Source organism: Micromys minutus (assembly GCF_963924665.1).
Source record: "Micromys minutus genome assembly, chromosome: 10".
Taxonomy (NCBI): Eukaryota; Metazoa; Chordata; class Mammalia; order Rodentia; family Muridae; genus Micromys; species Micromys minutus.
Window position 1 is genome coordinate 55,829,596 of NC_137979.1, and position 13,011 is coordinate 55,842,606.

Consider the following 13,011-nt stretch of genomic DNA (forward strand, 5'->3'; position numbering starts at 1 on the left):
CCTGTTGCTTGTGCATCAGAACATAAGTCTCTGAGCTACTGCTCTAGTTCCATGCCTGTCTGCCTCTCATCATAATCATGAACGAATCCTCTAAAACATCAAGGAAGCCCCAGATAGTGCTTTCTTTTGTAAGAGCTGCCTTAGAAACAGCATCTCTTAAGCTTTCTTATATTTTTAACAGAAAAATTAATCAAGACAGTGTGTAAAACACGCTCATGTATTGGCTTCTTATTAAGTAATTTTCAATAGCTTCCTCATACTTTCCTATTGATCATCTTCCAATACCCAACTTCACTTTTACTTTCGGCTGTTCTCCAATCTAAACCTTTAAATTTGCCTTAGCTGTCTTCACAAGTCTGTGGGAAAGGGCATCTCGGCCTTTGTCTTATTGTTCACATGTATTTCCTTCTTGGACTGCAAACATGTGTCCAGTTGCTTATCTGTAGTTTTCTATAATTTTAAAGATACAATCTCTTGTAAATAACTCGAGTGTGCCAATATAATTTCCTTCTCTCTTAATTTGGCATCTTGTACACATTAATGTTGCTTTCCCCACTAGACTATAAGATCATGAATTATAATAATTTTGCCTACAACACAAGCCCTTAAAAACTGATCTACCCCCGCCCAATTAATTCAGGCATATTAAATGTATAAAGAAAAAAGGTTAAATGAAACATGAAATTCTATTTGAATACTGTCAACCTGAACACAGGGTCCACTCTCAGTGACTTCTTTCTGATGTATCTTTCCAGACATCGCAGAATGAAAAAGAAAAGGAGAAAATGAAGGTAAGGCTAGGGACAAAGAAAGAAAAACAAAATTAGCATCATCATAAAATAAATTTTTCATACTAGAGTTAATTTAAGGAAACTGACCATCTATAAAATGGCATTTGATAGCATTCTCACAAGGCAGAAGAGAACCTACTGACACAAAGCTGTCAGTGTTAGCTTTTCCGTTATTCAAACAAGGACTGATACAATCATAGTAATAGTGGGCCAGTGAGAGACTTTGCTGGTAAAGATATAAGCTGCCTAGCCTAATGATCTGAGTTCAATCCCCAGGCTTCACATGGTGAAAGGGAAAAGTGACTCCCACAAGTTGTTCTCTGGCACATGCATGTTGTAACAGGCACCCCAGATAGATAGATAGATAGAGAGATAGATAGATAGATAGATAGATACATACATACATACATACATACATACATACATACATACATACATGGATGGGAAGGAGGGAGGAAGGGAGGGAGGGAAGGAGGGAGAGAGAGGGAGGGAGGGAGGGAGGGAGGGAGGAAGGAAGGAAGAAAGAAAAACACATAAATAAACAAACAAACAAACAAATGCAAAAAGATACCAGTATCTTTGATACAAGTACTGCTAAGGATGTTTAGAGTTGGGCTCCATGCTTGTCATTGGATGATCACTGCCATTTTAGTGGTTTGGATTTAAAGTTCTGTGCCGGTGTGTGTGTGTGTGTGTGTGTGTGTGTGTGTGTGTGTGTGTGTGCGTGTGTGTGTGTGCATGTGTATGTGTGTGTTTGTGTGTCTGTGTTACTTCTTATTCCCAAAACGTCTGCATATCTTTCAATTTGTTGAAACTCAAAGGAACGCTGCTTGTACACGTGTCTCCTAATTAAAACATTAAAAAGAAAATGTCATCTTACTATCAGCAATGCCAGAAATACCAGGTGAGATTCTGATGATCCTAAATAATCCACGGAGTCGTAAGAGACCTGCAAAACGAGAAGGCATGTTCAGGTAAACATCCCTCTGTCCGTGACTTGTCTTCTTTGCAATGAGTCCCCACATAGCCTGGGTCAAGTCTGCTTCTGACCGTGGGTATGTTGCCCTTGTTCCCCAGTGTTGCCATGAACCTGAGCTTGACCATAGCCCAGGGTGCAGGTTACCACACTGAGAGTGAACAGGGTTGAGGGTCCTGCTGGCAGGAGCCACTGAAGGCACGGGCAAGTCTTTCTAAAGCAAACCTCCCTGAGTTGTGTTCCCCTGACTTTCTCTTCTTACTCTTTCTCTCTATTCTCCTCCCTAGAAATCCTGGTCTCATGTCTCTTACCTCCTGACATCCACTTTTAGAAATAACCATGACCATTCTGCAAACCAGACAAACGTCTCCGTACAGAGTGTCCCTTGTATGCACTCAGGCAGCCTGTCCCATTAGACCTTTAAAAGGGGGCATCTCGTTTCACCATGGGTATGGGCCAATTTTACTTTTTGAGCTGTATTCATCGGGGGACCTTTTGGATAGCTTTTACCTCTCGGTTTTTGTTTATTCCACTTGAAGAGTGTTCTGTTCCCACAGCTCTGAAGATCCTAGCGGTTCACTCCCAGAAATAAATTTCCATATATCTCTTTCTGCTCTCAAAATGCTTAACGTATCACATACAGTTAATGACTGCAATTATTACCCCCCCACAAAAAAATGAACATTCAAAAGAGAGACATCTCATTTTCCAAAAGAGAGATGGCCTCTCCTATATCTCCACACACTGTCATATTCTCAAGAAATAGACGGTCCTGTTTATAGACAGTAACCATTCCGCTTGTAAACACATGCTTACATTTTTCATTCAGCTTCTCAGAGTTTACTCCCTGGACAATACCTTTCTCTCTTTCTATGAAGAATTTTATACCTCACATCAGCACAGTATGACACTTTTGGAGATAAACAGTGGGTTGAAGGTATCTCCCACCCTCCTGATGTTCCTGCTCTTCTTGACAGAAAATGGCATGACACACTTGCCCAGGGGCACTGCCAGCTCTTGCTCGCCTCCCATTCTCTGCTGGGCTCACTTAGTGAAATCATCACAACGGATGCTGTAGATATCACCATGACCTTCATGACAGATTGGTCTTTTCCCAATTGTCCTTCCAGACCATCCAGCAGTGATTGATAGTTTAATCGCTCTTATAGAGACATTTTTATTTTGCCCTTGGAACCCATCAGGATTTCTATGGGGGGGATCTGATACTCACTCAGAAGTCAGCCATTTCTCTCTGGTATACTGACTCCTCCTCTCTCCAAACCTCTGAATTTCAGAGTTCAAAGTCAAGTTTCTGGCTGGCTTTTTTTAAAAATTATTTCAACGTATATTTTCTGTGTAGGTTACACTGCTCAGTTACATTCTTTTCCAAACACTCATAAACTGATGAATCTCAGGTAGTCTGCTGTGTTTTCAGTCTCCCATAGGCTAAACTCCAGATCTATACATCCAACTGGCTGCTGAGTGTTCTTTTCCTTTTCACGGATCTCTCAGAAACCTTAAACCCAACACACCCTAACCTTAGCAGAAGAGCAGTATCTCCCCCACCTACTTGTAGGGTTCACCAGAATGAAGGCTGTTAAGTGCTACTACCCTAGAGTTTCCTTTGGCTTTCATAAACCAGAGCAGAGCTTTCAACTTGAAAAGAACATGGGCGTGCCCTTTGCACGCTGTAGAGAGAGAGTTTTTTTCTGAAGAGAATCACAGCTTCAGACTTTGAGAAGCCAGGGACCGACTCTACCCAGTTTTGTAATAGCCCAGGCTGCCATTGGCAGCTATACATTTGATAAGTGTTGAAGAGCGAAATCACTTACCTCAGAAAAAATTAACAGAGAGCCAATCAGTGTGAAGGGCGGAACTAGCAAGGTACAGAATAGCAGCTCTAGGAAGCCATACTCGTTTATGTCGGTAGCAACTATGAAGAAGATGGTGACCTGCAACAGGAGCATAGCATGGTGTCACCCGAAGCAGAGTGACATGCAATACAGGAACCCATCTCATCAGCATCCTGTGACAGATTTTTGTCTCATTCAATATGTCACGAGCTTACTGTCGGGCCATGCTTTTCACACACAGTGCATGTGAAAATCAGATTCTGATGAGGGCCCCCTTGACCGTTCATTTCTGTCCGCCATCTTTTTCCACCTCCATCAACCTCAGATATGTTTTAAGTCTAAGAATACTAGCTGTTAATTCTCAAAATTTGGTTATTTCCTCGACTGAATGTGTGGATGTTTATAATTTTTGTCTTTGAAATTCTGTTGCTTTTGATTTATCTGGACCTATGCGTTCTGGCCTACCTTATTATTTTCCGATGCTTTCACAGCCGAGGATTAAAATCTTCTATAGATTTTTATTCTATGACTACTTTATGTGCACAGGAATTTATTTTGCCCACATGTATCTCTGCAGACTCTGTGCATGCCTGGTTTCTACAGAGGTCAGAAAAGGATGTTAGATTCCCTGGGACTAAAGTTACTGACAGCCTTGAGCCACCAGGTAAGTGTTGGGATTGAACCCAGGCCCTGTGGAAGAACAACCCATCTCTCCAGATTCTCCCAAATTAGATTCTTCTTTGTGCATTTGAAAATCAACATATGTCAAAAATATTTTCCAAAAATTGACATTTTTGTTCCCCTAAAGTATTAGGGTGGACATTCGCTAACTATTGTAGGTACCACTGCCCAATGGCTAAGACTAAATGAGTAACTTCTGAATTTAACATGTAATATGATATTTGCTGTTGGTTTCTCAGATCACTCTTGTATCTTTGTTTCCTTTTCGTTGGGCATGTTTCAGAAACCATGTGATTTCCTCCTTCATTTGATAGTTACTGATTTTCAGCCTCCACTGCATTCTGGAATCGATCATTGTCGATTACTGTTCATTAGTAGTCTTTTTTGAAATACTTAAATGTGCTTTTTATTCTTTGAAAGCTTCATGTTTTTCGAGTGATTGCTAGCTCATTTCTTCTTAGCCATAAATAATATTCTATCACATAACTGCACACCCATTTGTTTAACCACTGACCATCTTGATATGTCTTGGTTTCACTCTGTATTTGGGTAATTATTTATAAAGCTGATATAATTATTTGTGAAGCTTTTATGTGTAGTGAATGGTTTTATTTGTTTTTCATTTAGAAACACTGTAGTGTAGTGACTGGTTTTATTTGGTTCTTCTTTCAAAGAAATTGTATAAGAAATCCATTTCTTGAGTTCATATTGCTGTAAACAACTTGTGATGGTTTGTATATGCTTGGCCCAGAGAGTGGCACTATTAGAAGCTGTGGCCTTACTGGAGTAGGTGTGGCCTTGTTGAAGTAGGTGTGTCACTATGGGTGTGGGCTTTAAGACATTCATTCTACCTGCCTAGAGGTCAGTATTCTGCTAGCAACCTTAGGATGAGGATGTAGACTTCCCAGATCCTCCTGCCTGGATGCTATGAACTGAACCTCTGAACCTGTAAGCCAGCCCCAATTAAATGTTGTCCTTATAAGAGTTGCCTTGGTCATAGTGTCTGTTCACAGCAGTAAAACCCTAAGAGACAACTCATTTGTGAGATATACCAAAAGTGAACGTAGAAAGTAAAATTCCCACTAATTATATTGTTAGGCTAATATCCACAAATACATATATACATGAATACACAAACGTGCCAAAGTGTGTATATATACTTCCTGTCAGTATTATTAATAACAGCCCCAAACAGGAAGCCACTTGATATGTATCACCAGTGGATAAATCATTTACAGCTCACCCATCGGTGGTTTAATATAGCAATGGAAAGAACTGAGCAGTTGTGGGAAGACATCTCTACCTAATGTATCCATTAAGCTTTGCACACATACATTCACATAGACAGTGCCATTTACATATATCTATAATCACCTTAGAGAAATTAGAACTTCCTACAAAGGATTATTCATTTGTCATTCTGCTTAGTACAATGATTAACATATATACTCCTTGGGGATGAAGAGGCTCAGAGTTTAAGAGGACTTGTTACTTTTCTAGAGGTCCAGCTCTGTTTCCTGGCACACACAGTATCTCAGTAGCACTGGTAACCTCAGCTCCATGATATCTGATAACCTTTTCTGAACTCCACAGACACCAGGCACACATGGGGTGCATGCACATACAAGCAGGCTGACCGCCCATACACATAATCTAACTTAGATAAGTCTAAACATTTAAGTAAAATATATCCTCCTAGACTTGTTCAAGGAAGAGTTAAAAACAAAGCAAGAAGTGTCTCTGCATACTTACAATTAGGAAGAAAAATGACCAGATGCCACTATTTTTTCTGCCATTACGAAAAATGAATGAAATCACGTAAGTCAAGAATACAAGAGATGCTGCATACCCAATGCTACACGGGATCTGAAAACAGAAGCAATCGGGTTACATAGGTGAACACTAGCGGGTGGTAATCACACCTAACTCAACTCTCCAAAATAATGGTGTAGGCAATTTTAAGTCCTTTGTTTTGATTTTGATGATGATGATGATGGTGGTGGTGATGGTGGTGGTGGTAGTGGTGGTGGTGGTGGTGGTGGTGATGGTAATGGTGATGGTGATGGTGGTGGTGGTGGTGATGGTGATGTTGGTGATGGTGATGGTGGTGATGGTGGTAGTGGTGATGGTGGTGATGGTGATGATGATGATGATGGTAAGAGAAACTAGGCAGCACAAGGGGGGTTGGAAAGGCTCCCTGCTGCTATCTCCTTTCCAGGCACTTGACAAATGTAAACCAACATGTCTGTTTCTTCTCAGATGGATGACCCGACTGCTGGTTGCTAATACCCAGCTAATAGATAAAATTTAAAAGAAGACAAATTTTTGAGTATGGAAAGGAGCTGTTGACAAATGGCTTGTAACATATTTTTCAAGCACTAGCCCTCCACTGCTTGATAAAAAAACATTAAAAAGTACTGAGGGGCTTCTATTTGTACTAGATATATGTTAGCAACAGTGATACACAACTGGCTGAGGTTTGGAGAATGAGAGAATTCGGGATGCTTAGTCCTAAATGGACCACACCTACCCAAGGCTCAGACATCACACATACCAAGGCAGAAGAGGACATGGGTTGAGTGTAAGAGCCTGATGTGGTGGGTGAAACATCTGGACACAACATCTGGGCACCTCATATGAACTCAACAGCTGTTTTGGTAGCAGGCACAAGGTCTGCACAGGCAGCAGCGAGACCAAATCCCAGCGTGGAGAGAGGAGTTAGGCATACAAGCCCAGCCCAAGTCTCATGGAGCTACTGGCAACTACTAGCTGCTGAGAGACAGTATTCTCTAAGAGCTTAGCTCTTGGTAAGTTGCAAAATCTCCAGTCAGGGGACCACACTTGTAAAACAATATTCAGGCAGCACGGGTTGATTCTGAAAGTTGTATTTTTTTTTTAAGAAAGTAAGATACGAAGCCAATGCAATGCAGCAGGCTTTTCTGCAAACCAGGAGCCATATGGTTAAGTCTCATAACCTACAAGAACAGCTTTCCATTTTTAGTTAGGAATAAGTTTCTGTTTTGTAAACCTGTTGTTGTACTTTGCAATACATGTCTTTGAACCTACCCTCAACTCATGACCCTGTGATTCTTGACTGCCCCTTGCCTTGTTTAACTCTCGACCTCATGATGTATTGATTACCCCTTGCCTTGCAAAATATGTTTCCGGGATATCTCGATCCACACCTGTGGCCATTAACCCCATGATGAATAACTCCCCTGTTCTCTTTGATTCTGTCCTCTTATTGGATCTTTTCCTGGCAACCTATTAGCTCAGCCCTGTAAACATGTTTGCCACAATTTGCTCCCCCTCGCACACCCTGCCATCTCCACTCCCATAAACAGGACCTCAGAAAGCTAGCCTTGGGCTGCTCTCTAAAATCCAAGTGTAGGGTAAAACAGTTGGCTGGCCAGTCCCAGGTTATTTTTTAAAAATAAAGCCAGAACTCAATGTGGGTGACCTTAGCCAAAATGCCCATCAGTGGGGAGATGGAACTTAAAGAGACCACCTTGAGACTGAAAGGATGGCCGGCCAACCAGACACCAACAGAAATGGAGCCAAGACTGAAAGAATGGCCGGCAGTGAACGGCCCAACTTGGGAGCCACTCCATGGGTGGGCACCAAACCCTGCCGCTATTACTGATGCTTTGTTGTTCTGCAGACAGGAGTCTAGCATGGCTGTCCTCTGAGAGGCTCTACCAGCAGCTGAGACAGATGCAGATAATTACCAAGAACTGTACTGAGGCAGGGACCTCTAAGGCAAAGTTAAAGAATCGACTGAAGGAGCTGAAGGGGATTGCAGCCCCACCGGAAGACCAACAGTGTCAACCAACTTGGCCAACTGGGAGCTCACAGTAGTGAAGCCACCAACCAAAGAGCATATACTGGCTGGTCTGTGCCCCACCCCTCCCACAAACATGTAGCAGAAGACTGCCTTGTCTGGCCTCAGTGGGAGAGGATTTGCCTAATCCTGTAGAGACTGAATGCCAAGGGGGGTACTCTCTCAGAGGTACAGGGCATGGGGAAGAACTCTTTGGGGGGGTATTGGAAGGGGGAGTACATTTGGGATGTAAATTAATAAAGTAATCAATTAATAATTTAAAACATTTTTAAAAATAAGGCTTGCTTTAATTTCTCAGTCATGGGTCTGTTTCTTGTATGTTTGAGATTAACTAAGGCTGAGTGGGTGAACTGGGGAAGAGTTGGGTGTTAAATACATTCAAAACATGCATGAAGCACCCAAAGAAGTAATTTAAAAATAAGATGAAAGAAAAACAATAGAACATTGCTGGCCCGACAGCAGCGTCACTAAACTGTAGACTGGTACTGTAAGATGCTCTCTGTCAGCCATTCTTAGTCCAAAGCTAACACAGCTTCTTACTGTCTTCTTGCTATCTTCCACATCCTGAGGCCTCAGCCCCCAAGAGAAACTGTCAGGTGACTGCAAGGCTATGTCAAATCATGGTGTGCGGCGGTTCCCGCCCTGTTCATCTGCAAGCGTAGGGAGCAGTTTTCAAACTGATTTTGTGCCCAAATCCCTGCCACCCTGGAAAAGGGACAGTTTTTGCATCTGTCAATGAGAAATAGAAAGGGCAAGGACTCGCCTACCTCACTCTCTGCAAAGTGCTCACTTTGCCTTCAAGGTCTGTCTTTCACAGGTATTCTGATAAAGTCTCTGTGTCTCTCTCTCTCTGTCTCTCCCTCTCCCTCTCTCTCTGTCTCTGTCTCCCTCCCACCCTCCCTTCCTCCCTCCCTACTCATCCCCCACCTCCTCGTCTCCCTCCCTTCTCTTGGCAGATATTAATACTTCCAGCTTGCGTGGGGCTTTCTTTTTTGAACCCCAACAAATCATTTTCAAGTTCCTTTCTGAGAGATTTTTTTTTAATTCTTTTATCGATGGGACCTAGATAGAACCTAAGGGGCTCTGTGACCTAACAAGGAAAAGCTGGTCTGATCAAATATCATCCCAAAATGTAAGAATGTCTTCATCCCAAAATGTAAGAATGTCTGTCTTTGCCACTCACCTGGATCAACAGACTCTCAATCACAGCCGTAACCTCCTCCGAACTGAAAGCCCCGTCCATTATTTGCATGAGAAGGAGGATCAGGAAGTAAATGGGGATGTCCACCAGAGCCTGTCCACACCAGTAAGCGGATGGGTAGAGGCCTGAAGTCCACAGCTGGGAAAGAACTTTTTTCTGATAATAATAATAATAAATCATCAAACAAAAAAAAAAAAAACAGAAAAATCATAAAATCCTCAAAAGTTGAGACCTGGGAAACCAACCACTTACGTAGTAACGGCACCTACTTTTACTATATCCCTTCAATAATTATTACTCTTGTTTGGCAAAGTGATATCACCCCTTGCCCCAACCCAACCCAAGAGGGAGAGATAATATTGCAAAATGAGACCGAAGTTGACTCGCCTCTCCCCGAGGGTTTCCATCTCAGACTTAGGCACTGCTAAGTAATTGTCAAGAATGTGGATGTTAATGATAGATCCTGAGTAAACACTTTGTATATTTAATTTTTTTTTATTTACTAAGCATAAGCTTCTGGGCATGATACCGCGATTGGCAGCTGTCAGGCTTGCATTTGGTTGTTCGGAGCAGGGACGGCAACTCTTGTTCCAGGGAATCGGACACCCTCCCCGGACCTTCATGGGCACTGTATACACATGATAGATAAATGCAGGCAGGCAAACATTCTTGTGCTTAAAATGTGTCTTAGAGAGCGTGGGAGCAGAGGCTGAACCATTATTCACCAGGGAAAAGGTTTGGGATGAAACTGTCTTTGCCTTGAGCTACGAGTACCAAGGAGCCCATTGTACCAAGAATGGGGTGGAGGCGAAGACAACTGGTCTCAAAGAATGATTAGAAGCTGTCATTTACTAGTGGTTGGCAGCATTATCCTGTCTAAGAAAAATGCGTTTCATCCCTCTTTTGACAGCCTATTACTGAAACGCTCAGCGGTACGCTGCAGCAGACACCCACGTTAGGTTCGCTACCTGCATGCAAATCTATGTTCACGAGATCCAAAGGGAGTTTTCCTGGGCGTGAAAGATGTCTGAAGACGTCAATATGTCTTACTTTGTGATCCCAGATGCTGCCCATAGCGATGTAAGGAGTGAGGCTGGCAGCCACTGGTATCCAGAAAAATGCGTTGCTCATGAATCCGTACTCATAAAGCATATGCTCCTAAAATCACACAGACATGGTGAACAGATAGAAACCAGGCCTCTCGCTCCCTTATATCAACCTCACCACATCAACCCAATGAGCTGCGCTATCGCCTGTGGCCCTTCCCAAGGTCCTGTTTGTAGCTCGCAGCTCCAGTCTCTTGCTCTAAGATTAAAGCATTTCATACATCACTAGCATTTATCTCTATGCATAGATTTAGCTACCTCTCTTTACACACACACACACACACACACACACACACACACACACGTGATTTAAGCTATAATACACATTCTTCGAACACCAATGAAGAAGATATTTTTTTCTATTGTCATAAGCTTGTGCCAAAGCAGTTCAGTTGAACTTTATAAAGAGTCATTCTTCTGCTTCTGGATGATTTGAAAGTATCAAATTTAAATTTTTTCAGGGGCTAGGCACATATAAAGTAATAAGTACATGAAAGTAAAAGAGTAAGTCTGTCCTGGAGACCAGCTTTCATGGGAGCAGAGGTAACATTTGAGCTTCCAAAGGCAGAACGGGTAACGGAGGCCGAGTCCTTTCTACCCAGCTCCGATTATCTATTGAAACAACGGCCAGCATGGCACTATATTTTTAAGGGTGTAGTAGTGCCAGTCATGTATTGTTAGTAATCAATGGCTGTCTAATTGGACTTAAGGCCTGTTCAACAGAAAGAGACTTATTCCTAGTACTGAAAACCTAGACAACTCCCCTGGGCTAGTGAAGTCATGGTTCTTGAAGGAGAGCCTATGAACACCACTTTACTAAACTAATATCATTTCTAACTCGACTCTAAACGTATCTACATGTGAATTCAAGGTCACCTGAGCTAGTAGCTAGTAATTTGTTTGTAGTTAAGGATACACACACACACACACACACACACACACACACACACACATATATGGGGGGGAGAGAGAGAAGGAGACAAAGCTTCACAAACTAGCCTGGACTAATAGCAAACTGGTAAGTCTCCTGAATCTACTTCCTGGAATTAAATGGCTATGTCCAACAAGACACCTTTTTATAAAATTGAGGTGCCATCTCAGAAGGGGAAGGGAAGGAGGTGTTTAGAGCTGGCCACTCTCCGTTTTGTGATCCAAGATGACCGACTTTTGTAAAAGAAATAAAAGAGCAAACCAAGCTATTCCACTTCTGGGCATATACCCCAGAGACACCTTAGTACACAACAAAGATATATGCACCACAATGTTCATAGCAGCTCTATCTATAATAGCCAGAAGCTGGAAAGAACCCAGATGTCCTTCAGAAGATGAATGGATACAAAAATTGTGGTACATTTACACAATGGAATACTACTCAGCCACCAGAAACAATGACTTGACCAAATTCTTAAGAAAATGACTGCATCTAGAGAATATCATCCTGAGTGAGATAACCCAGTCACAAAAGAACAGACATAATATGTAGTCACTGATAATGGGATGCTAACCCCAGAGGCTTGCACTCCCCCAGAAACAACTCACAGACTGTATGAAGTCCAAGAAATAAAGAAAACAAAACAAAACAAAACAAAAAAATCTCTATACAACAAGAAAACTTTGACTATTTCCATGTTACATTTTGTTTTACATGTACTTTATGCTCATTGTAACTATTAAGTTTTCAATGCATACTATCAAACCTTTAAAAACATCAAGTACTGACTAAAAAATATATTCATACAGTTTTATGTAAAAATTATTTTAAAATCTGAAAAAAAGTACTGACAAAAATGTATTGTATAATTTTATGCAAACAATGCTTAAAATCTGTACATTTATCTTTGTTTTGTAAAATAAAGTTGTTAAAAAAAAAAAGAGCAAACCACAGTCCCCGTCTCCTGCCCATGTCTCTTACACCACAGGCTGTTAAAACCATCATTTTTTTAAAAATTGGACACAGCATCCCAATAGGAGAAAAAGTTGTGCCAAGAGCAGGCACGTTCTTAATAACAAGGTGATTTAAAAAAAAAAAAAAAAAAACAAAACAAGCAAGTATTCTCATGGTATCATTTTCTTAGAAATTCAACACAATGAGGTAAAACAGAAGACCTAACGTTGGACCCTTTCCCTGATCAAGACACTGTCAAAGAATGTAAGTGTACATGTGTACATGGGCAACAAATTTTAAATAAGACAGTCAGAGAAATGTGGTATGTGATGTCACTGGAGATCTGTTTTTATGTGAGATAAGAATATTGTAGTTCTAAAAAGATTATTTAAAAAATAGTGTGTTGTATATGTGTGTGTGTGCATGCATGTGTGTATGTGTGTGTGCGCACACATGTGTGTGTGTGTGTGTATGTGTGTGTGTGTGTGTGTGTACAGGGAATAACTTTTAAGAGTCCGTTCTCTCCTTCTACCAAGTGTGTCATAGGGGATTAAAACTCAAAACAGTGGCTTAGCCACAAGCCCCTTTGCCAACTGAGCCCTCTCATCTACCACAATGATTCTTTCCTTTAACAGATATACACAGTAAAATATTTATAGATAAAATGATATGATCTT

At 41.4% G+C, this 13,011-nt stretch overlaps 1 protein-coding gene across 2 annotated transcripts in view; it reads right to left on the minus strand.

The window, feature by feature from the left end:
• The window catches only part of ABCA9 (ATP binding cassette subfamily A member 9), a 62,057-nt gene that overhangs the window by 13,237 nt on the left and 35,809 nt on the right, over positions 1-13,011 (minus strand). For both annotated transcript variants that reach the window (XM_080923428.1, XM_080923427.1), the window contains 6 exons: positions 10,394-10,501; positions 9,326-9,499; positions 6,054-6,167; positions 3,600-3,719; positions 1,672-1,740; positions 706-797 (listed from right to left, as the gene is read on the minus strand). In XM_080923428.1, the coding sequence (XP_080779554.1) occupies positions 706-797; positions 1,672-1,740; positions 3,600-3,719; positions 6,054-6,167; positions 9,326-9,499; positions 10,394-10,501 (677 nt within the window). The remainder of the gene's footprint in view (positions 1-705; positions 798-1,671; positions 1,741-3,599; positions 3,720-6,053; positions 6,168-9,325; positions 9,500-10,393; positions 10,502-13,011) is intronic.